This window comes from Polypterus senegalus, chromosome 18, assembly GCF_016835505.1.
Source record: "Polypterus senegalus isolate Bchr_013 chromosome 18, ASM1683550v1, whole genome shotgun sequence".
Classification (NCBI taxonomy): Eukaryota; Metazoa; Chordata; class Cladistia; order Polypteriformes; family Polypteridae; genus Polypterus; species Polypterus senegalus.
Genome location: NC_053171.1, coordinates 33267484 through 33293048, shown reverse-complemented (window position 1 = coordinate 33293048; position 25565 = coordinate 33267484). Strand labels below are relative to the sequence as shown.

General features: G+C 39.8%; 1 protein-coding gene across 2 annotated transcripts in view; it reads left to right on the top strand.

The window, feature by feature from the left end:
* mapkbp1 (mitogen-activated protein kinase binding protein 1) overlaps nt 1–25565 on the top strand; it is a 90648-nt gene that overhangs the window by 17771 nt on the left and 47312 nt on the right. The window contains exons 3-13 of one of the 2 annotated variants that reach the window (XM_039741055.1): nt 5722–5784; nt 12328–12385; nt 13057–13227; nt 13468–13605; nt 13726–13908; nt 14158–14175; nt 18498–18658; nt 19971–20160; nt 20279–20416; nt 21432–21616; nt 21911–22002. In XM_039741055.1, the coding sequence (XP_039596989.1) occupies nt 5722–5784; nt 12328–12385; nt 13057–13227; nt 13468–13605; nt 13726–13908; nt 14158–14175; nt 18498–18658; nt 19971–20160; nt 20279–20416; nt 21432–21616; nt 21911–22002 (1397 nt within the window). The remainder of the gene's footprint in view (nt 1–5721; nt 5785–12327; nt 12386–13056; nt 13228–13467; nt 13606–13725; nt 13909–14157; nt 14176–18497; nt 18659–19970; nt 20161–20278; nt 20417–21431; nt 21617–21910; nt 22003–25565) is intronic. The other variant, XM_039741056.1, reaches the window with a different exon arrangement.

Genomic DNA, 25565 nt, shown 5'->3' with positions numbered 1-25565 from the left:
TCATGTAGACAGCTTCTTCATTGCTGTTTTAGCTGTGTGTACTCATTAGCCCAGCTGCAGTGCAATCTAAGCACAAATGCAGCATATCAATAAAATATAGTGAGGTAGTAATCTTGGTGGAGAAAAAGAAAAGAATAGGTCAGATGGGTGAATAATGATAGACAGAAATTGGATGAGCGGTGAGTGACTTTTGGAACGAGAAGGTGTATCTAAGTGATAGTGATAGAAAGAAGTAAAATATATATCAAGTAGGCAAGTATTTGGTTTACTATGTTAAAGATGAGGTCTTTATGAGATAAATGAACTCTTTTTAGTTTGAGGAACCAGTGCAGATGAGGCTAGACCGAAGGTTAAAGAGCAGATGATAATGTGTCTAAGCAGTTGAGTTTTTCGGAGAAGATAGATAACACAAACTCACTAATTGTCATTTCAGTGTTTTCACACACATGTGAGAGACACTGTGACTGGACCGACTGGTCTGCCTATTCTTTGGTTATAAACTGCTAGCTGGAAACTACAGAAATGGGTAGAATAAAGTGCAATGAGTGCCTATTCCATTGGACTCAAGACATTAGTCTCCAGCATTCACTGTGGGTTTACCTATAATGACACACATCAGAAATCCATGTGGCAGCTGATTGCAGGTGACTTTGAAAATCCTAGTCACCTTAAAAGACATCTGACAAAGGAGAAACTAAAATATATTTTAATGATTTTCCCTTTGCTGATTAGAAAAAAAATACAAATAAAGTTAATTATGTTCACAGAAAATGCCATGCAGGATATCCTGACACATTTGCCGCAACATTAATTATTAGAAAGCATATTTTTATATATGTATATGCATTTTAATTGATGTGTTTTACATAATAAAAGCAAATTAAATAAAATGAGTGTTTGGAAAAAAATGTAAAATGTGACAGTTTTCCTGGACAGAAATGCACAGCAGTTTTGGGTGACATGAACAGGACAAGAATGCACTGACAAGTACATTCACATTCAAGGTATCATCTTGCCCTTTCTGTTTAGAGTTTTATGTTTTTGACCTTATGATGACGAACCTACTGCTTCTGAATAGCTTGTGGATACTTTTCCTTCGGAGATAGAGGTGCCCAAATCAACATATTCCAACATAGTTGCCATCTGCACAGATAATTATCAGCATGTTGACTCATGTTTGTCTGTGACGTTATGAATTGTTCAGTACAGTTATGAAGTTGTTTACTGGTGTGTGTTTTGTGTCCATTTGTGTAAAGTATTGCTTTTCATGTTTTATGTTTTGTTTTGCCACATTTTCTTTTTCATTTTTATTATTTTTATAAAGAATTTCTTTCCAGTGAATAACTTTTGTAGTACAATTATAATTCACAAGAATCATATGTTATAATTGGAATTATAATAGTGTACAGTATGTGTAATGGATAAGCTATTACCAAAGTTTACCTTAAATGTTTTAAAAATTATTGAGTGCCTTTGTCACTGCATAATTTTGATTGCGTAACATTTGCAAAGATTCAACTTTCAGACACATTATATTCAACTCATCAAGTGCAGTGATTTGCCAGCTGTCTTTTACAGCATGTGTGTGTGTGTTTGTGTGTATTAATATCACAAATCAGCTTTGGTGCAGGTTTACCATATCTACTGTACAGTGAAGTCTTTTGATAACTGAATATTAAGTCATCAAGGAATCAATCGCATTTTTGTAGCCTTGTTAAGTGTGTCTTTGCTATAGAAGAGTCAGTATTACATTTTTATGTTTGTGTTTATTTTTTCTTTTTAACTTTGTCTTATTTTATGGCATTGGGTTGTACTGAACAGTATTCAGTACTGTGTGTTGGGTGCCCTGTATGCTTGAGCCCATGAGTGTATATAAATAAAATGTATTATTATTATAATTATTATTATTACAGGTTCCACTTTATGTGCATTTGACAGTAGCCTCTGGTTGAGCTTCAGCGCTAACCTGTGACACTGTATTGTGTAGGATGAAGCCCTTTTTTACTCTTGTTTCTTGTATTAGCATTCTCAGGCATAGTGGTTGTGATTCATAAATACTGTGTGTTTTATTTTTACTGTAATCATGCTCTCTGCTCTCATGCTCTTTTCTACAGTATATAAAATATAGCAAGCACACTGCTGCTGTTTCTATCTAACAAGGTTCAGTTGAGATCACACCATCATAATGTATGTAGTGGCCAGAAATATGGAGCAGTTAATTAGTCTGAAATGAGAAGTTGAGGCCATTTAACTGAAGTGTGACTGTGGCATTGAACCTTGCTCCTGGAAAATTAAAATTGCCTGAAATTGGATTGTCAGTGACTTGCTGGGCAGTTCATGAATTTTCTGGAATGTTCAGCAACTCAGCTTGGCTTTAGGTAATTCCCAACGGGCAATCAGGGGAATTTAGTGACTGTTCCTGGTTTTTCAGTGACTATTGCTTGCTAGAGCACTCCATGTCTCTGCTCTCTCCTTCACTGACACTGCTGCGACAATAATTCACTTTAGTGGATCCTTCAGTAGCTCCAGTGTAAAATGTGCGGCATTGCATCGAGGATATTTATTGTCCCCTTAGAGATGATGGACTGATAGGTCACTCTAGTGTGATTGCCACTAAATTCACTATAACATTGTATTGACTTTAATCAGGTGTTCAGTAACTCTGTTAGAACATTTTTTAACTCCCTCATGCTGTTCAATGTCTCTGTTGGGGCCTATATTGATTCCTCTCTGCCCTTTAGTGTCTGTAATTAGGTGTGTGTGGTGAGTCTACTGGTACTTTCAATGACTTCTGGAATTTATTTTGAAACTGTTCAGTAATTTAAATTTTGCCTTTAATACCTTCATTAAGACATTCAGTGACTCATCTGGGGCATTTAGTGGCTTCACTGGGATGTTCATGCACTCTACTCTGGCTTTCAGCATCTCAAATCAGGGATTATCGGTGTTCTTGTGCTTTATTGGGGCATTCACAGACTCTTATGGTATGTTCAACATTTCCACTTTGCAATTAGTAATTTCCTTGGAATATTTTTGGCTGGACTGCGATGTGTAGTGGCTCATGTTTGAAGTTTATCAATTTTATTTGGATATTTAGTGACTGTACTGTAGAGGTTTTTGTCTCAGATAGACTACCGGTATTCATTAAATCTACCTGGCCATTCTGTGTTTATACTGGGATTTCTCTGCTATCTTCATTGACAAACTTTGCACTGTTACATTCACTGTTTTATGATGTTTGTTGATCCTGCTGGGATATTCAATGACAGTATTCCTACTTCTAGTGTATTTAGTAGAGAATTTATGTATCTTAGTATGTTCCTACTAAGATGTTCAGTTCCTTGTTACATATTTTATCATCCTGAGCCTTGTGACCTTGGAGTGAATATCTATTTTTGCAACTGTAGATTTAGAAAAGTTGTTCAGTGTCCACTTGGCTATTTACCTTTGTTAAAACTGTGTTTTTACTTTGTGTTTTTTGTATACTTTTCGTCATCTTTATGGAGTATTTGATATATCTTCTTGTGCATTTAGGTTTGCTGCTGGGCCTCCTGAGCTTGTTCGGCATTTAGTGTCTTGACAGGGGTGTTGGCATTACTAAATGGTAGCATAGTGTATAGTATTATGTATGCACTGTAGATTTAAAAGGAAGTCTAGTAATAATAGATAACATATCAGCAGATTGCCTTCTGGGAGATACCCAAACTTCACAACAGACATTAGCAGACATTTGATTGAACTGAGACATTTTGAATTAATGCCGTAGTCCTTTTATCTGCTAGAATTAATATTTTCTCTAACTGTCTCCCATGAAAGGTGCATTACAGAATATTTTGCTTGATTTCTGTTTCTCTCTGTGCTACTGCCTTCATTTTAATAGTGGCTCTTACAAACTCCACATTTAGCAGCTTTAATGATTATTACAAAAAGACATTATGTAGAAGTAATGAATAAATGATTTTTCTTAATGAGCCCTTGTAGTTTTCTGCCATGTTAGAAAACAAAGAAAGTATGTGGGAGGGTTCTCCAGAGTACAGTCTCTGTCTTCTACAATCCCTCTAAAGGTCTTGTGATTTAATCTCTGATACTTTATTGCAAGTAGCTACTATTGTCAGTAGTAGTCTGGTGTATGACTTTATTGTCAGGAGCTAAGTGTCATTTGTGTCTCATAAGGATCACTTTCTCCACGTCAGATTGCCTGTTAACTTATCAGTGAGAGTGCGTCTACATATAAATGGAACAGTGATCTATTCACTGCCTTGCAAGTCAATTGTGTTTTTATGTAGATGCAGTCAAACTAAATTATTTTTATATTTCAGCTAAACAGTTTATAGATTGCATAAAGCCACTCTTGCCTGCAGAGTCTCAGGATGATTAGGTTGTCCAGCATGAAGTACATGTACAAGCCAGAGGAATCAAGAAGTCCTAAGCAGCCCTAGGGTATACCACATGAAAGTGGTATGTGTTTCATTCCTGTCACTAGCCTGTGTTTCTCTGCTTGAAAATTGTGAGAAGAAAAGCAATCAACTGCTTATGAGTCTTGCCATGAAGATTATTTGGGGGTTCACTGACTGTCAAATGGATACATTTTGTTGCGCCAGTCCTACAAATGGCTGTGTAAGTGACCAAGGGAAGCATCATGGTTAGCATATTGTGGCAGGTTCGTAAGTTAGGATCTGGTGCACTGCCACTGCATAGTGAGAAAAGAATTTACACTTTCATTACCTGGAAAAAACAATTTAATTTAAACAATTGAGTGGCTCACTTAAAATGAAGGGAGAGGCAGGGTTCAATGATATTAACACACTTAATACATTCACTTGGAAATGCTGCTTTCAGTAAAATAAAGTTGATATTTACTGTACTGGGGTACTCTGTATCCAATGAAACAAAAGAAGGTTATTATTATTATTATTGTGCAAATATTGAAAATGAGTTTATTATATTGGGGGCATCACGTGCAATGAAACAGTAGATGTTTATTATAGTGAACCACACCTACAGATGACTGTGCAATTTAATATGAGAGATGCCCTAGGAAATGTAATAGATAAGAAAGAAACGCTATCATTGCCTACTGGGGGCAGGAAACCCCAACTTAAATCAAGAATGAAGCTGTTAATCTCTTAAAATGAGGAGAAACAGAAGGATCAGTAAAATAAACATGCTTTTGAAAAACTGCCTGGCACTAAATCCAGTTAAGAAAAGGACTTTAGTTTTACTGAGACACAACACAACAAGTAAAAGAGAATCTTTATTAAGATGGGAGGCCCAGTAGCCCATGAAAATAAACGATTAATTATACAGAGAGATACAAGGACCTGTTTTACTGTATGCAGTATCAAATTTATTTAGGTTGTGAGCACTAACAGCATTTTCATAGGCCATGATATGGGTGGTACACTAAGATATATTCTAAACAGATATGGCTGAGCTACACCCAATAAAACAGGGACTTTTATATTTTGGGAGACACTTCATTAAGTGTGACAGCAGAATTTCATTATGTTGTCTCTAGAATTCTACATTAATGAAGCACATTGTTTGTAAAATTTGTAATTAGTATTTTACCTATACTTGTTGTAGTATTCAGAACCTGCACTCTTTGAATAATGCTATGCAAAAAGATACATTGAAGTGAATCTTCCTCAGGGTCGTTTTGCCTGCTATACTTATTCATAATAAATTAATTTTAACTCATTTCTTTCCATTATTTTCTAGGTGCGTAGTTGTATTGCTCAACTTGAAGAAGACCAAACAGCATCACATTCTCAATAGTTCCAGGTATGAACAAAATCCCCCCCAACCTTCCCCAATTCCACGTTTATAAGCTCCACCAAGACTGGCAGACTTTCTTGCTCTTGAAACCATAGTAACCTGTGCCATTGTTAGTAATTGGCATCTGAGCTAATGTAAATAGGAAACTGAGCCAGGCCGCCCTGCTGCCACTGTCAAAGTGGATTATGAACTCTTTTGTTGACACCTTACAATGCATGACTCACTTTTGCTTTAACTACGTGGTTTTATTAGAGACAGAAACCAGTGCCAACCATGGGCTGCAGTACGTCTTTAGTCTAGAGCCATGCAAGAGTTGTGTAAACACACAAGGAGCTGCTGTAAGGTGTCCTGTGTGACTTGCAAGTGCAACTTTATTTTGACTTTTAATAAATTGAATACATTCTTTGTCTGGCTTGACAGTCTTCAAACAAAAAAGTACAAATGGAAGCTGGAAACCACATTAATTCTTTATCAGAGCTTGAAACATTCTTTTTTCATTGCACTATTTTTTTCTCCTGCTTGAATAGCCTGCTGCGTTTCTTTAAGTGTCTAACACTCAATGAATCAGGAGCAACTGAAGCCTGTTTTCTTTATAAGAAGAGAGAATTTCAAACTTTTTGTCTGTGCACTTACTTCTTTTCATTCCAACTGACCTCACTCAGTTTATGCCTTCAGTTTCCTGTAAATGTTTTCTTATTGAATGTCTTCTCAGTTTAATTTGTGCTATGTACACAGAAGTTGCTTAGTTCTCCTCAGTCTAAGAAATATCATTGCACCAGCTTACTTAGCAGAACTGGAGCAAAATATTAACAAGCAGTGTTTCAAACAATAAAAAAATAAAAGTATCTTCTTGTTTCCAAGAAACAAAACATTTTTAATGCACTATCTTCATATTTCATCCAGACTATCTTTGGAACCTGCTGTGCTTAAATGGTAATTTTACTTGCTTAACATGCCCATATATAAATGAACACACTTGCAACTGCAGATTGATAGAACATATGCAGAAGTCTTCTGCTCATGCCAAAGGAACTCACCCTTCTCAAGAAATTGACCCTTTTTGTATATGGCTTCTCCGTTTGCATTCCAGTCAAGACATACACTCACCTAAAGGATTATTAGGAACACTATACTAATACGGTGTTTGACCCCCTTTCGCCTTCAGAACTGCCTTAATTCTACGTGGCATTGATTCAACAAGGTGCTGAAAGCATTCTTTAGAAATGTTGGCCCATATTGATAGGATAGCATCTTGCAGTTGATGGAGATTTGTGGGATGCACATCCAGGGCATGAAGCTCCCATTCCACCACATCCCAAAGATGCTCTATTGGGTTGAGATCTGGTGACTGTGGGGGCCATTTTAGTACAGTGAACTCATTGTCATGTTCAAGAAACCAATTTGAAATGATTCGAGCTTTGTGACATGGTGCATTATCCTGCTGGAAGTAGCCATCAGAGGATGGGTACATGGTGGTCATGAAGGGATGGACATGGTCAGAAACAATGCTCAGGTAGCCCGTGGCATTTAAACGATGCCCAATTGGTACTAAGGGGCCTAAAGTGTGCCAAGAAAACATCCCCCACACCATTACACCACCACCACCAGCCTGCACAGTGGTAACAAGGCATGATGGATCCATGTTCTCATTCTGTTTACGCCAAATTCTGAGTCTACCATTAGAATGTCTCAACAGAAATCGAGACTCATCAGACCAGGCAACATTTTTCCAGTCTTCAACTGTCCAATTTTGGTGAGCTCGTGCAAATTGTAGCCTCTTTTTCCTATTTGTAGTGGAGATGAGTGGTACCCGGTGGGGTCTTCTGCTGTTGTAGCCCATCCGCCTCAAGGTTGTGCGTGTTGTGGCTTCACAAATGCTTTGCTGCATACCTCGGTTGTAACGAGTGGTTATTTCAGTCAAAGTTGCTCTTCTATCAGCTTGAATCAGTCTGCCCATTCTCCTCTTACCTCCAGCATCAACAAGGCATTTTCGCCCACAGGCCTGCCGCATACTGGATGTTTTTCCCTTTCCACACCATTCTTTGTAAACCCTAGAAATGGTTGTGCGTGAAAATCCCAGTAACTGAGCAGATTGTGAAATACTCAGACCGGCCCGTCTGGCACCAACAACCATGCCACGCTCAAAATTGCTTAAATCACCTTTCTTTCCCATTCTGACATTCAGTTTGGAGTTCAGGAGATTGTCTTGATCAGGACCACACCCCTAAATGCATTGAAGCAACTGCCATGTGATTGGTTGATTAGATAATTGTATTAATGAGAAATTGAACAGGTGTTCCTTATAATCCTTTAGGTGAGTGTATATCCAGATGCACCCCAAGCACCGATACACCGGAACCATCTCAGCTTCTGCTCCCTTACTGAAGACTGGAATTGAGGAAACCCACAGTTTTGCTTTTCCTAAAGTTCTTTGGGAAGGCATTGCACAAAATGCAGTTTGTGTAAATGGACTTGCTTCCTGTGGAAGCGATGAATTCTAGATTTGTGAAACTCTTATTTAAGAAACAGAACATAATAACAAAACACAGCCCAATCAAGCAAATTGAAATGTCATGTACAGTAGTATTTTCTTAAGACAGTCCATGAAACTCGGCATTCAAATAAAAAAATTACAAAATGTTATTAACATAATAATGATGAACAGACTAGAGTTGAAGTGAATTCTCCACTACATTTATTTTAATCTCTCTATGCATTGGTTTCTTTATGTATCTTTTTTTTTTTATTAATTTCAAGACCTGTCTGTCTACCTATCTATTGATCATTTTTTCATTGAGTGGTATTATTCATCAATTACATTCTTTCCAGATAGAAGTAGGAAGCAGGAGTAGGCTGTAAACTATTGGTTTCATTGTACTATTGGACACTTACTTTCACAATGAAATGTCTGAACAATGACAGAGGTGTTTCTCTACTCTGGCAAAGTGTATAACAAGGTTACTAAAGATGCAGCTCAGTGTGGGATACCCTAAGGCTATCAGCTTCTTTAATACATTTTTCCTTGTCAGCTTTTGCTTGCAGGGTTGTCACATTGATTGGTGGTAGAGACAAGGTTGTTCTTGATAAAAAATATTCAAATTAGGTATGAGTGGAGCTGGAGAAACCTGCTGTGCTAGTACATAACCATATACAAATCATGTCTTTAAAAACAGAACAATTCAAACAATGTTCTTTGCTATTGGTGGGAATGTTTGTACTATGTATTTTCCAGATGTCACCCGCTATGTATGAAAAGCAGAGGTCCTTTCAGAATGTCTTATGAAATGCTGCAAAGAGAACTTTTGGGAGCAAAAATGAAAAGCAGAACATCAGTGCTTAATAATTTTGATGTGTTCTTTTGCATTACATTTTACAAATAAATGCCAAAAAGCTTGAGCTTTTAAGTAACTACACTAGTAAGAATGAATTATAGAGTGTTAAATATCTGGAAACCCATACAAAGAAACATATTGCATAGATCCTTTAATTCAACTGTCTCCTTTTATAAAAACTACATGTCTATGTTTTTTACATTTCTGCTGCCATTCTGGAAGAATGAGGTTTAGTAGCCAGGTAGCCTTGTTCTTCTCTTTGAAAACAGCTGTCAAAATAGGTACCTTGAGATTCTACTGTCTGTTTGACATTAGTTACTCAGTAGAAGCACAGCTAAACTAAGATGCTGAAACAAATATTTCTAATTCAGTATACAGTAATACCCTGCTTAACACAACCCCATTTAAAGGTGTTTTGTACTCAGTAAAAGCTGTCTTTGTTAATTCTTTAGACTGTTCATTACTGCATCAATCAATAATCTTGATTTAGTGGCTTACAGGGCTGCATGCAAAAAACAACATAGATACAGTATGTGGCCAAATGGTGTGTAAATGCGTTGATTATTTGTTAGCCTCACTGAAGCCAGATGTATAATGTATATGTCTGGAGACAATCATGGGTGAATTTTGCTTATAACTGTGTGGAAACAATTAGACATCTTACTGAGTGTCACATTTCTAAGCCATTCCACTGTCTCATGAAGGAGGCACTCAAAGTAGGGGCGGTGATTTTGAACTGCAAAGATCAGAGGTGCTCTCATTAACCTGGTCCAATGGAGAGCAAGCTTCTGATTACAGAGAACCATCTACAGTTGAAAAATCTCCTAAAAGAAACCCTATTAGACATATAAAAGTGTGTCATATGTGCAGAGAGCACATTACACATTTTAAAAATAAATACTGTATAAGGAAAAGCCTTTCTGTAGCATCAGAATATACATTGGCATTTGACAGCATTAATCGACGAATGGGAAACATGAATGATACATTGTCACATGTGCTATGGGTGCTGTCTGTTGTTCAGCATTACAACGACAGTGTAGGAGTTGATGTGGGCTTGAAAGAACTGGCATCTATATTCATGAAAATATGAACTGCAAAATACACATTTGAAGTAAATGGCGTATCATACCCCATAAAATGGACTGCCTTTAAGAGAGCTGATAATGAAGAGCCTCAGGAGATGCAGATTTCAGTACTCAAAACACCTGAATTAACAAATCTACCTAACAACAACAGCAAAGCACAGACAAGGCTGTACAGTACCCACTGTTTGGCTGTTTGCCTAAACAAATAACTAAAGAAATTTAACATTACTTATTGGAAATGCAAACATGCTATGACAAAATAGCCGCAGCATTTCAACATGTTGTATATCTATAGACCACAATGCTTATGTAAACTCAATTTTCTGTTGTTACAGTATGTCATATAGAGATGCAATAGCTAAAATGACAGAAAGATATCATAGCAGACAGAGGTACTTCTCAAATGTTTGGAGCCCAGTAGCTGCCTTATGTCTTATGTGTGTGTGTTTCTGTCTGTCTACACTGTCGCAGTGGTTATTACAACATACAAATTAATTATTAAGCTTCAGTAATCTTATACTACCTAGCTCCTGAGTGGATAACAGCAGTTTTAAGTGTTTATCTTTTCTCAGCATTAAGTGTTTTTGTTCAGTATCTTTTGCCCGCTCCCAGAAACCATGTCAGCTGTTTAAATCACACGAACTGGAGAAATTGAAGGCAGGTGTTTTAGAAGGAAGCCCTATGGGTATAACCTTTGTGGAACAGGATTTTGCCACTATTCACTACACACTTGTAAATGAGTTGTCCCCACATGTGTATTCTAGTTTCAGAATCATGTCTGGCCCCACAAAACCAGTCATTTGTTGGTCAAGAGTCTCATATTCGATTAAAAAAGTGACTTCCATGAGGCTTTAGTTTACAGTTAATGATCTGTGCTATATAAATTTAACATTAGATAAAATTTTTTTCTTGAACGCCACCACAAAGTACATAGGGAAAGTAACCTATAAAAATATATATATAATTTTTGGATGGAGTATTTATTTAAAAAAATACACTCAATATAAGTTCCTTCAACTAATGCTGAAGAAAAATTCATTAATGTCACACAATATTTGTATTTTCCTTAATGTAATAAAATATAATGTTATAATGACACTGTTTACTGATGTTTCAGTTAGTGCTCTGTGTTCTAGGTATCTATCCCGAGTTGTCCTGTGCCTGTTAATGTTTAAACAGGTACACTGTGGCCACAGGCTTTTTATTCATATAGTGTAAAGTCTGGCCTTTTCTTCTTTTTTTCTGTAGTACTAGGTTGTTGTACCGTGTTAGCCATTATGAATGTAGAGAAAAGCCAAGCAAAATGACACCTTTTACATCTTGCCTGAAGAAGGGGCCTGAGTTGTCTCGAAAGCTTGCATATTGTAATCTTTTTAGTTAGCCAATAAAAGGTGTCATTTTGCTTGGCTTTTCTCTTCTTTTTTTCTGGAATGGCAACATTTGAATAATGAATCAGAGCATCTTGCATTGGTAAAATGGAATGAAGCAGCAATTAAAATATTAATTTTAAAAATGAACTGGGGTAAAATGAATACACATGTAATTAGGGACCTCTCTCTGCAAGCTTTCCAGTCATCTGAAAAATCGATGCTTCTATGGCTGTTTTTGGCACAACTGCCCTGAAATAAAAATAATGCCCTGTTAGTAACCTTATTTAAGAATAATAAAGATGAGTGACACTGAAGATATATATTATTGTGTACTAAACAAAGATGATGAAGACAAAGCAGCCCCATCTGCTTTCACAATACCCTGGATGCTGAATGTGACAGAGGGCCCCCTTTTTGTTGGAGGAGAAACAGAAATAGACTATCCAAACTGTTGAAAAATTGTGAAAATGAAAAAAACAAGCTGTGTGTGATCCATCAGAGTTTGAACTGAGGCATAAGGTACTCAAAGGCACCTACATGGCAAATGTAATTCCACCATCCAACCCCACTGTAAACAAAAAGCTGTCTTTTATGTCATTGAAATCCCTATTCTGTCAGTTCTCCTGTGCTGAACTGTTATTTTGTTGGCCAGACTCTTTGATATGAAAAACACTATTTAAAATAACAATTGAAGTGTCAAAACATTAGAAACACCTTTAGCAATTTAGCATTTATAGTCTGGGACTCTTTTCTTTTTAGGAAAACAATCACGGCTCTTGCATTTTCTCCTGATGGCAAATACCTTGTTACTGGAGAGGTAAGTAGCGCACATTGGCTGTATTCTCCTTTATTTTTTTAATGTGGGGTTGACCCATATTTAATACTTTAGACATGCAAAGCAGTGTTGAGGTCAGGCATTAAATTTACTGTAGAGGCTTTTGTTACAATATTCTTATGTACCACCTTTCTCAGTGGGCTAGCTGAAAGACTATCAAGCATAAACACATTAAACATGTTACAAGAATAGTAAGCAAATATTAAAAGAATACTCTATATGAAAAAAGGATAAGTGTGTAACAAATTCACATACTATAAGCTATAACTCAAGCAGGTGTTCCACTGTCATTCTAAACTTCAGACCCTGTTACATGTGTGGCCTCTAATAAACTTAAATGAAAAGGAACTGAAAAAACAGAAATGCGAGCCCAGATGCTCCAAGAGTTTAAATGGTGGGTGTCTTGTTAAGCTGGCAAAACCGGTCATGTGACCACCTGTTTGGCTCACTCTAGTGAGACTCTCCTGTTGTGCAAAATTTTTTGTTTTTGCACTGTACTGTTAAGTTTGAGAATGTGGGAATAACTGTGAATTTATGTGTTAGTGTGGCCAATAAACAGTACTATATCAAATATGCTGAAAATACTGTTTCACACAATTTATATGCTTTTTGTTATTAAATCTATCTGTGTCTCTCTCTCTCTGTCTCTAAAGAGCGGGCATATGCCAGCAGTGCGTGTGTGGGATGTGGCTGAACGTGCCCAGGTGTCTGAACTGCAGGAGCACAAGTATGGTGTCGCCTGTGTGGCTTTCTCACCTAATGGCAAATACATTGTCAGTGTGGGCTACCAGCATGACATGATCGTCAATGTATGGTCCTGGAAGGTATTGTCACAATCTATAAATCAGGCGTGTGACTCTGTCTGTCCACTTATGTCATCCCTCTGCATGTCTGCTTTAATGTTGAGCTTTAATGGCAAATGGCTGACTGTTAATACCATCTGTTGAGAAACCATTCTCCTTCTGTGCAACCTTCCTTTTCTGGCACCTTTCCACCTCTACTTTCTGTACAATGTCTCAAAATCTCCAGCTTTTCAGCTTTAACTCTATAATCTATACTTTCAGAAAAATGTGGTGGTGGCAGCCAACAAAGTTTCCAGCAAAGTGACCGCCGTGTCCTTTTCTGAAGACAGCTCCTATTTTGTCACTGTTGGCAACCGGCACGTCAAGTTTTGGTACCTGGAACATGCCAAGTCATCTAAGGTGAGCAGTTCAGAGCTCTTTTATTGGTAAGGAATTGAAACATTGTCTTGTCATCTGCTGCTGTTATTACTCACTGCTTTCTGATCGCTGTGTAATCTTTATATTTTCTTGAATTCCCAGGTGACTTCCACAGTGCCCCTACAGGGTCGGTCCGGCCTCTTAGGTGAACTGCGCAATAATTTCTTCAGTGATGTGGCCTGTGGACGAGGTCGCAAGGCGGGCAGCACTTTCTGTATCACTTCGTCTGGTCTACTATGTGAATTCAATGACAAGCGATTGCTGGACAAGTGGGTTGAACTCCGGGTAGGTAGTCTACACACATGTCCTTAACTGTTACTGGCAGCATGCAGATTAATTGTTTTCTTGGTCACTTTACCTTTTGATCATTTTGTTTGAGGTTGGTTTCCACGGCTGTCCTTTTCTCTGCTGATTATTCAACATGATGAGCATGGTTTTCTTTTTTGATTTTTATTTTTTCCCTGAGACTTTGAGCTGTGGTCTAATTGGCCTTCTCTGTCTTTTTCTCTTTTACATCCTCAATTCCTTGAACAGAACACAGACAGTATCACAGTAAGTTACAGTGTGCTTCTGGTAGCCCACATCTTTGTCCTCGTCTCATTGTCAGACAGACATTACACACATTTCATTGCTATCTGATTGCTCATTTCCATACTATCTAGTGTCCAGCAACTGACCAGGTCTTCAAAGGTGACTTGGAGCAACTATGTTGTCCACTATCCAGGCTTAGATAGGTGGCTTGGAAAATATCTTCTGTGTGCTAGTCAAGTCTGCTTAGTGGGTTGGAAGAAGTTTCCTGTCCCCTGGCCAAGCCTGGATGAGCAGCATTTAGCAAGTCTGCACTGCCCTGCCCAGCTCTGGATAAACACATTAACATAGGATCTTCACTGTGGGCAGCTTACAGGAAGTCACCCATCTACTGGCCAGGCATAAATTTGAGTGTGAAGTTAGCCTTGTTTACTATACTGACTGGACCTGAAGTCATCAGCTTGTGCTAACAATGCTGAATGTGCCCTGACCATGGCAGTCACTAGGCTTCTCTGTACAGCTTAGATTCCAGCCTTTTCATATCTGAAATTATTTTCTTGACCAAGTACTAACAATTGCACTTCTGACACTAATTGCGTTTTTAACATTTTTGGGATACTGTGTGCCTTGCTGGCTAGCCATATGTACTGAAACACAGTATATGCAGCCAGCAAGCTAAGAGGATGGACAATTGGGCTATTGTGGCTTTCATCTTTCTCAACACAAAACTGAACAATCGTGCCCCTGTCTTTGCCGACTAGGCCAGCCTTCATTCCTTCAGAGCAGAACATCACTCCACATCAGGCATTTGTCCAGATTAATTTGCAAATGCAGAGTTCATTAAAATAATTTCCATAAACATCTGAGTGATATGTTATGTGGGAGTGAAAAAAGATGAATAACCTTAGCTGCTTGGTAAGGCCCCATATCCACCACTTCTTTGATACTAACCCCTTATCTGTACGATTGAAACTCTTTTTGGAGTTTTATGACCATTCATTTGCACATTTGCACCCTTTACAGGCTCTGAATAAGCCATCATATTTGAAGCTGCCCTCGTTTACACTACTGCTTTATTATGCTTTGTATTTTATAGTATACTAGCAAAATACCCGCGCTTCGCAGCGGCGAAGTACTACCTTAAAATTTTTATTAAGAAGAAAAGTAAACCTTTTTAAACTGAGGGAAAATATACCAATAATTAAGGATACTATTCTACTGCTGCTGCTCAATTCCTTTGTTACCTTGACATTGTAGAAATACGCTGTACTGTTCCAGTTACACACTTCAGTATGGTATTCACTAAAGTAAGTGCAATATCTATCTTAATAATAGTACAAGTGTCTGTGTGTCTGTTCGGTTGGTTTGTCCCTGCTATCCAATATATGGCACATCACAAACATTAGCACTGCTTTTATGAATCCAGTACCAAATGGTATGTAATAGAGGCATACAGTAGCAACCAGATGGACATACTGCACTACAAATGTTACTGCTGAGATCTACATTGATTACTTAGAATAAAACCTATCTTAGATGCATAGCACTGCTAGGTAAATAATGTTTATTGGGTCAATATTCCTTTAAAGAATATATATTTTACATTTTAAATTTTAAGAAAACATTTTGTCATATTTTGAAAGCTACATATCACTTAGTGTTGGAGAGTAAAAGATTTACCCCAACTGGAAGCTTAGCCAGTTTTTTTTTTCTGCTTTTTTGTTTAGGTGACATCTACATACTTCATTACTTCCCATAACATTCTGTTCACTGAATGACAAAAGTCACTTTACGTATCATGTGGGAGCTACTTTAATTAAAAATGTTTTTGAAAGCATGAGTCATATCAATTCAAATTATTCTTTTACATTTTTTGACTAAGTGAACTTTTAATATGTTATACATTTTAGCCTACTTCTCTTTTGCTTTGTACTTACTTGTTAATACTTCAAAAATCAGTATTGTAGCATCTGTTTTGTGGAATGGTGGACAGGGCCTGGCCTTACACACTCAACATAGTTATTAATATAATTTATTCTGTATATTGTATCCACTGTTAACAACTTAAATAGATTCCACTACATTCTCATTTTTCTTGTCTCTGCCCAGCTCTTCTTTTTCAAGGTTCCTCTTTCCCAACTCTACTTCTCTACTTTGGCAGCCTGTTTGCATTCTGGTGGAGTTGCATGTTTATAATTTTTCTTTCTACTCCTTCAGGCAGTATAGCTTAGTGGTTATGGCACTGGGTTGAAAACACAAAATTGTAACCTTAATCTCTATCTTTGACTGCTGTGTGACTCTGTGTAAGTCATTTCAACACTGTGTACTTCTTTTAAAAAGGAAAAATTTCGTTTAGCTATAAAATAATCCAAAGAGTTGATCACCACAAAATACACACTGCTATATATTGAAAATCTCTCAATTTATCTTGTAGGAGCAAAGTATTAAGGCTATTCCTCACGCCTCATACACCACATAAACCTACAAGATCACTCCTGCATAAGCTTTGGGAGTTTGCCAATGTCATTATTTTCATTGTTGCCAAGTTTTTGTTTGTAAAAGGAGTAGCATTGAGTACAGTTCTGAAACAGTCAATTAAGAAAGCAATAACCAACCATCACCCTCCGGCCACTTAGCTTTTTGGGAGGATGTCTTGTGACCTTTCTACTTTCCACTTGGAACGACTATAATAGTACTGAGCAAAGACTCGTGGATGTGGATGACTACATGTTTCTGTTTGTTTTAATACAGTAGTTCTAAATTAGTCCAAAATAACATCTTATTTTGATTGAAGTATAATGAATCACTTGAAGAGATGCTCATACTTTCTCATACTTTCTGAATTAAGAAAGAGCTTCTTCTGTCCCTTAAAATTGAATGAGTAAATAAGTAAAAAAGAACAAGACGGGTGTATCAAATGAAAAGAGTGAAAACATGAGCATGTACAAATTGAGAGTACAGAGGTAAAGGAGAACTGAAGCAAATAAAATAAATCAGGATGTGACGAAGTGAGAAAATGAGTGTATATGGAAGATTAGAGAGCAAGAGAGTAAATAATTAAAAGTAATTAAGACTAAGAGGATAAGTGCAATTTAAATGATTATAAACATGATTGAAGGAGCACTGGAACAACTAAAATGAGTGAGGACATGAACAAGTGGGAATGTTACTATGTATCAGAGGTGAGTGGGCTAATGTGTGTATGCAGTCTAGTGCATGTAAAATGAGGGAGGATGTGAGCAAGTGGAATGATGATGAGTAAGTATTAAAGGTAAAGCCGAGGTCATATTACGTGACTTCTAGTTGTGGGGTATGTCAGATTTGCAGAATACATGTCGATGAGCTTGTTGTTGGACCACGTCAGTTTAAACAACTGAAAATCGCTGCCCATGTCACATTTACCAAATGAGTGCCAACCTTCCAGCACAGTCGTGCTCACCCCTTTTTGTGACTGCCAATAACTTGCTGCCTGACAGAGCTATAATCATTGTGAGGATGCTAGGTTTCACACCATCCGAAGATGGGGATTTATTTATTTTATTATGGGGGCCCCAAGAACTCACCCAGCCTTGACCTGGCACCCACACACTTACACGCAGAGACACTGATAAAGAGGCTTAATGAATCGATGAATAATATAGATTTAATAACAATAATATATACTGATCAGATATTTAAGGAAAGAAAAACAGGTGCAGATGACAATGGTGTGAGGAATGAAAACTCTTGTGAACAGATCTCTGAATGAGGTTTTGTCCTACCAAGTTCCAGTTGTAGCGTGAAAATTTGGCATGATTGGGAGCGCTCCTCAGACAAAGACATGGCCAACCAAGATGAAATCACATAGGCAAACAGGCACTGGATAGCACATACATCCAGACAGAAAATGTAATCCATGGTGGTTGTAGTTGTAATCAAAAGGTGTGATGCGTAGTAACAAATATAGACAGATGGTCTTGATTCTCAATTCTTTCTGCGTCCTTTTTAAAGAGAGCTCCTAATTTCTAGCAACCCCAGCCACACTGAAGCTGCCCAATGTGAAATACAACTGGGGCTGCTGGTAGTTGCAGGAAATTTAAGTAGCACTGCTACAGAGCTGACGCTGTAAAAAAGAGTTAACAGGCACGGCAAGTTCAGCTGCAAGCCTCTACCCTTTTTTTCATTTTCCCATTCTGTTTTAGTACTTAAAACTTTTAAGATCTAGTGACTTTATACCTCAGTATAACAACCTACCCCACATGCACCACCAGTAGTTTAAGCTTAGTTCCACTGCCCTCTGCACAATTTCTTAGCTATGTTTTTCAGTGTTTCTATTGGCAGTAACATGACTTTTGCTTCTCCTCCAGACAACCCTGGCAACTTCCCTTTCAGTGAGTGAAGAGCTGATATTCTGCGGATGTGCCGATGGAACAGTTCGTGCCTTCAATCCAGTGAATCTTCATTTCATCTGCACACTGCCTAGGCCACATAGGCTAGGTGTGGACATTGCTACAGTAACAGATGCCAGGTAAATTGGAGAGAAGACAGGATGAAAGAGGCTTGTTTCATAATAAATAGAAGAAATAAAGAATAAGAAAGAGAATAAGTACATCAGATGGGATTGATGATATACATGAAGAAAGAAAGAAAGAAAGAAAGAAAGAAAGAAAGAAAGAAAGAAAGAAGAAAGAAAGAAAGAAAGGACAGGGAGAACCTAATTTAAAGGAAGGTGAACAAACAGAAAGAGAAGACAAAGGGACAGTAAATCAAAGTATAAATAGACATAGGAGAAAAGAATGGAGAGGCATTCACTTAGAGACAATAAGGTGGAAATGGGAGAAAAAGACAGAACAGAGAAGGAAACAAACAAATAAAATGGTAAAGAAGATAGCATTGAAATTAGATTGGCAACAATGAAGGAAGAAGGCCCAAAGAGAGTTGAGAATGGGGCAGATGGTAAGAAGGGTGCCTCTCTCTTGTAAGCTTTTGCCTCACTTTCACCTTGATATCTCTCTGCCTTCTCATGTGATACCCACTTCTCTTTGTTGCTTCTCTTAAAAAAAAATGCCTGTTTCTTATGCCCCATTCTATCAACAGGTAAATTTGTCCTTATTACTGTACATCCCTTTTTCTACATCTGTAGTTGATGTCTTCCTCATTAGTGTTCATCTCCCCTCAATATGTCATGTTCTTCTCAGTGTCTCTTCCTCCGTAGGTGATGTTCATTTTGGTGTCCCTCACCAATACCTAATGTCCCCTTAGTGTTAAGGATTCTTTCTTCTGTACATGATGTCCTGTTTCTTTGCCTTCCCATGATATCCTCCTCTCTATCCTGTCCCTTCTCTCAACACATGTTTTTCTTCCATCCCTTAATGTTCTCAGTCCCCTCAGTCTAGTTGTCCCTAGTCTTGTACTGAATGTTATTCTCTGTCTTGGTCCTGTACTCCTGTATATGAAGATTTTGTTTGTTTTTTCTTATCACTCAGATCTAATTATTTCCTTTGCCCATCCATCATTAAATACAATACTCTGTTTTGCCTTATCTATAGCTCTCTAATCCACAAACTACTTTTACTTAAGTCAGCCTGCCTTTTTTGATGTCCTTCTGTTTGTCCATCTCTTACAATACCTGATGTGCTGTTCTTTTGTCCAGCAACTCCACCTCTATCTTACTGCATAGTAATATCTTGCATTTTCTGCCACTCTAATCAGTTCATTATCCCAAAAGTTTTTTCCACATACAATGTTTAATATCTTCTAAATTACTGATATTGTACCCTCTTTTGGAGTGCACTGACAGTTGCCATATACCCATACTTTTGTCTCTTATCTTTCAACAGTCATCTGTTCTGCACCCAGGCAGATGCCCGCTATCCAGATGTGTTGGCAGTGACCTATGACCCCACAAACCGGTGGCTGTCATGTATTTACAATGATCACAGTCTCTATGCCTGGGATGTCAGGGATCCCCGGAAAGTAGGCAAGGTCTACTCAGCTCTCTACCATGCAGCTTGTGTCTGGAGTATTGAGGTGGGTACCTGTATCATGTATGAACTCACATGTCTAAGTACAATATGTAAGCTTGTGCTCTAAGTAGTGTTCAGTGTATATTTTGTACACCTTTTTACTTATATTTTATCTATTTCAGGTGTACCCTGAACTACCTGACAGTAGTCAATCCCGGTTGCCCCCTGGCTCAATTCTTACCTGCTCTGCAGATAACACAGTCAGGCTATGGGACCTGGACAACCACAGTACAATGCTGACCCGCAATGTCATCAGCAATGTAAGTTGGGGCCTTAATCCATATTTCAAATGATCCCAACACGATTTCACTATACTGTGAACCTCATGTTGGCTCATTTTGGTATAAGAGGAAGACTGGTGGCAGTGGGTAAAACCCCCTAGATGAACAGTGTACAAAGTATTATATAAGTTGTGTCTGATTAGGATAGAGTCAAGAAAGTGAAGTAGATTTTTCCCTTCAGTTCCGCAATGTAACTGGGCAGTATCAAAAGAGCAATTCCCACCTTCCTTATTCTATAATAGGACTTCCAAATATACTGTAGAGAAAAGTCAAGCAAAATGACACCTTTTATTGGCTAACTAAAAAGATTACAATATGCAGGCTTTCAAGACAACTCAGGCCCCTTCTTTAGGCAAGATGTAAGTGTCTGAAGTTATTCAAGTCAATGTTTAATATCTCTAAATTACTGATATTGTACCCTCTTTTGGAGTGCACTGACTGATTACATCTTGCCTGAAGAAGAGGCCTGACTTGCCTCGAAAGCTTGCATATTGTAATCTTTTTAGTTAGCCAATAAAAGGTGTCATTTTGCTTGACTTTTATCTACATTCATAATGGCTAACACGGTACAACACCCTAGCACTACAAAAATACTGTGAACTCTGTTTTCAGCTCCCTGCCCCAATAACACTGGATACAAGTTTTGACTTGAATGACTTCAGATACTTGGGGAACAAAGGGTTAATTTTTATCCTGTCCACAAGCACTCCTGTTTTGCATTGTATTTGTCTTCATTAAGTGGAGGAATCAGATGCTTTTTGTGTTTTGGAGGAAGTTGTCGTGTTTTGCATATGTTGTGGTTTCAGTGGCAATTAAGCATGATGGATAACAACAATTCTAATTGCCAAGTAACCGAAGTGTACATCAGTAAGGGATATTTTTCTATTTTCTGTATAGTCAAACTGGAAAACATATTCCTGAGGAGATCCTTGCAGAATGTATGTTTTGTTACCAAAAGTACATAATTTTATCTTATCTTTGTCACTTTGTATAGGATCTCTTGAAGATCATCTACATGGACAACAATACCTCATTCCTGCTAGACACTGAGTGTAATGCTGGAAGTGCCTCAGAGAAGGCAGAGTCCCAGACTGCAGATATCAAAGCTGGAATACGCACTTTATGCATTAGGCCTGATGGACAACATTTGGCATCGGGGGACAGGACTGGCATCTTGAGGTACCAGATGATGTGCTTGAGTGTTTGTCTTGTACAGGATATGGAAAGACTTTCAGTTAGTCCATCAGCAGATTAATCAGCCCATGTATGTGTAAACCTTATTCAGTTAAGCCATAGAGGAAGAAGGAAAAAAATGGCACCCATTTACTATTGTCAATAGGATTTCATTCATTTGGTTAGGGCTATGGTAAGGGTTGTTTTGGGAGGGGGTGGTGTGGTGTCTCCTATTTAATCCTGGTATTAATAAACACAGTGAACACAACTGACCAGCCTAACCTCTTGCATTCTTTGCAGGGTTCATGATTTGAAGACCATGGAAGAGAGTCTTAAGGTTGAGGCCCATGACTCGGAAATACTCTGTCTGGAGTACTCAAAGCCTGACACTGGTAAGACTGCGACAGAAGTATGTTCAGCCTTCAAGTAATATTTACTAGAAATACTTGGACCTACCGTCCCCAAAGAAGTGCCTTTCAGAAAACACATCACCCCAGGTCATTCCACTTAGGTTGCTGCAATATCCTTTTCTCCAAGCTAATATCAATCGGTCCTTTCCTGACAGTCGTGTTGCATGCTATTTTTTATTTTAATATGTTGGGTGCTTGTGTGGCTATTCTTTTCTGGGAATAAGGTGGCGAAGGAGACCTGCACCTCCATTTCCTTAGTTCTGTAAGACTGTTACGTTCAGAGTGAATGACTTGCACTTACGATGCTCAGGTCATGTGGTTTGATCTCTTAATTTGGTATTTGCGTTTTGTTTTTTGATCAGAGGGTATGCCTTTCAGTTGTTAGTTGACCTGAAAAACTTCACTGTCAGTGCAATATGTATATGCAGTGGTTGTTGTGTTGCAAATGATCAATTGACCTGTACAATATGCTTCACTGTCAGTGCTGCATGCATACTCAGAGGTTGTTTTTCTGTCGGGCACAGTGTATGGTCATGCCTCTGCTTGTTGTGAGAAGGACCCCAATTACATGGGCAATGTATCTTGCACCTCCAATTCTGGGATCACGTTATGTATGTCACATCATAAGCTCTTCATTAAGACCAAGTTCGAGGGTCAAGGTCCCATTGTTTTCCAGTTTTTGCATGACAGATGGACAACCCTTAGCATTTTATATGTATGCTCACTGGCCACTTTATTAGTCACACCTTGAAAGTGCCGGGTTTGCCATGTAATTCTTCATGGTGCTGGGAACATTCTTCAGGGATTTTGGTACATATTGACATGATAGCATCTTGGAGTTGCTGCAGATTTGTCGGCAGCATATCCATGATGTGAATCTCCCGTTCCACCACATTCCAAAGGTGCTCTATTAGATTGAGATCTGGTGACTGTGGAGGCCATTTGAGTACAGTGAACTCATTGTCATGTTCAAGAAACCAGTTTGAGGTGATCTGAGCTTTGTGACATGGCGCGTTATCCTGCTGGAAGTAGCCATCAGAAGCTGGGTACATTGTGGTCATAAAGGGATGGACTTGGTCAGCAACAATACTCTTGTAGGCTGTGACATTTAAACAATTCTCAGTTGGTAATAAGGAGTCCAAAATGTGCCAAGAAAATATCCCTTACACCACCATCACCAGCCTAACCCGTAGATACAAAACGGGATAGATCTATGCTTTCATGTTGTTAATGCCAAATTTTGACCCTACCATCCGAATGTCACAGCAGAAATTGAGATTCATTAGACCAGGCCATGTTTTACCAATCTTCTGTTGTCCAATTTTGGTGAGCCCGTGTGAACTGTAGCCTCAGTATGTTCTCCTTCTGCTGTAGCCCATCTGCTTCTAGGTTCAACGTGTTGTATGTTCAAAGATGTTTTTTTGCATACCTCAGTTTATAACAAGTGGTTATTTCAGTTACTGTTGCCTTTCTATCATCTCAAACCAGTCTGGCCATTCTCTTCTGACCTTTGGCATCAACAAGGCATTTTTACTCAGAGAACTGCCGCTCCCTGGATATTTTCCCTTTTTTTGGACCACTCTCTATAAACCCTAGAGATGGTTAACATGAAGATCCCAGTACTCAGACCAGTACATCTGGCACCAACAACCATACCATGTTCAAAGTCACTTAAATCACAGGCCCTGCAGCAAGCGCAAGCCGCTACCAACCGGGAGCTGGAGGCCACGAGGCCAGGTTAGTGGAAGCCCAGCAGGCGAGACCAGACCGCCCAGGCAGCCGCCTCATCCTATGGTCCGATGGGCCCGGAGGACGTCGATGCCTACCTGGGCATGTTTGAGAGGGCGGCCACCCGGACGAGTGGCAGCGGTCAGTGGCGTCCATCTTGGCGCCATACCTAAAGGACCAGCGCTGCGGCCTATTATGACCTCCCTGAGGAGGAGGCGCTAATTACGACCTCCTCAAGCCCGAAATATTGGCCCTTCGGCATTAGCCGGGCCAGCAGGCGGCGAATGGCGGAACTGGGTCTTTGACCCGAAAAGCCGCTTCGCGCCCAGGCGTTGAGTTCTGGGGCAAGATGGGCGCTGGCTACGGCCAGAGAGCCCGGCAGGCGGAAAGTCGTCGGCGGGTGGCCTGTGAAGGCCTGGTCAATCGCAATGCCCAGTTCCCTCGCCCAGCAGGTCGGGGCACGCCTATCAAAATATGTCGGGCCTCCTCGGCGTCCTGGAGCGTCAGTTGGCGGTCCTCCGACTTGGGGGTCAGAAAAGCCTGCTCGCGGGAACCGGCAGGGGCGGGCGGCCACCCGAGCCCCTCGAGCGCTGCAGAAGCGCCAGCCAGAGCCAAGAGAGGCGGGTCCGCCGCGCTGTTTCAAGTGTGGCGAGACCGGCCACCTGCTGCCAAACTGCCCCATCACATCGCCCCGGAGCCTATGGACTGCAGCTGGACATCGCGGAGAGGTATTGTACCCGCCGCATCCCTTGGCGAGTCGAATCGGGAGTGGTGTTGCTAAATGGGCGCGCCGTGGTGGCTTTGTTTGATTCCGGCAGCAACATTACCATTGTTGCTGCCGTTTCAATCTTACGCAACAGTGGTTAAAGCAACATTTGTTGGTTACCTGTGTACATGGGGGACTAGGTCATATCGTTCGCTCACTGCTATCTTACCTGGAAGGGGAACCAATCAAATGGCGGTGCTGTGTTACCTGACCCCCTTCCCAGTGATTCTGGGACAAGACTGGTCTAAAAAATCAGCGGTAAGCCATTCGCGCTCCGGGGCCTCGTTGGATCTTGTCATGAGGGGAAAAGGCACCCTCCCGCGGCCTCCACGCCGTGCACAAGGGCAGGCCCTATGGGGCTGGTGTCTCGGGGACCTTTCGTGGCTACGGACCTTGACCGGAAGATTCCGCGGAGAAGGGACTAGCCAGGGAACTCTCCCCGGGCCCAGGCCCCAAGACCCTCTCGGCGGCCTGGACCATCAATTTCGGTCCACGCCGGCCTCCTTTAAGAGGGAGCAGTGGAATGATGACTCCCTGCGCTTTGCCGAAGCGATTGTTCTGCCTAACAGCTCGACAGCGGACGGATCCACACCGCGGGAACCCTTCTTTGTCCTTGAAAATGATCTGTTGTACCGGTGGCTACCCATGAGGCGAGGTCGCGGAAGTTGTTGCTAATTCAGCGTACCTTCCGGCGGGAGATATGCGAGTTGGCACATGCTCACCTCCTAAGCCCACCTGGGGCGAAAAACACTGGAGAGGATTAAGCTCCGCTTTTACTGGCCTGGGATCAATGAGGAGGTCCGGCGGTTCTGTCAATCCTGTCAGTGCCAGACCGCCAGATTCCTAGGAGGGACCGTGCTCCTCTAGTCCCTATTCCCCTCGTGGACATCCCCTTTGAAAGGATAGGGGTCGATTTGGTGGGACCCTGGAGCCCTCAACCCGTGGCCACAAGTATATCCTAGTCATGGTGGACTATGCCACCCGGTACCCAGAGGCGGTTCCCCTGCGCTCGCTAATACTAAAAGCATCGCGGGAACTGGTTAACTTGTTT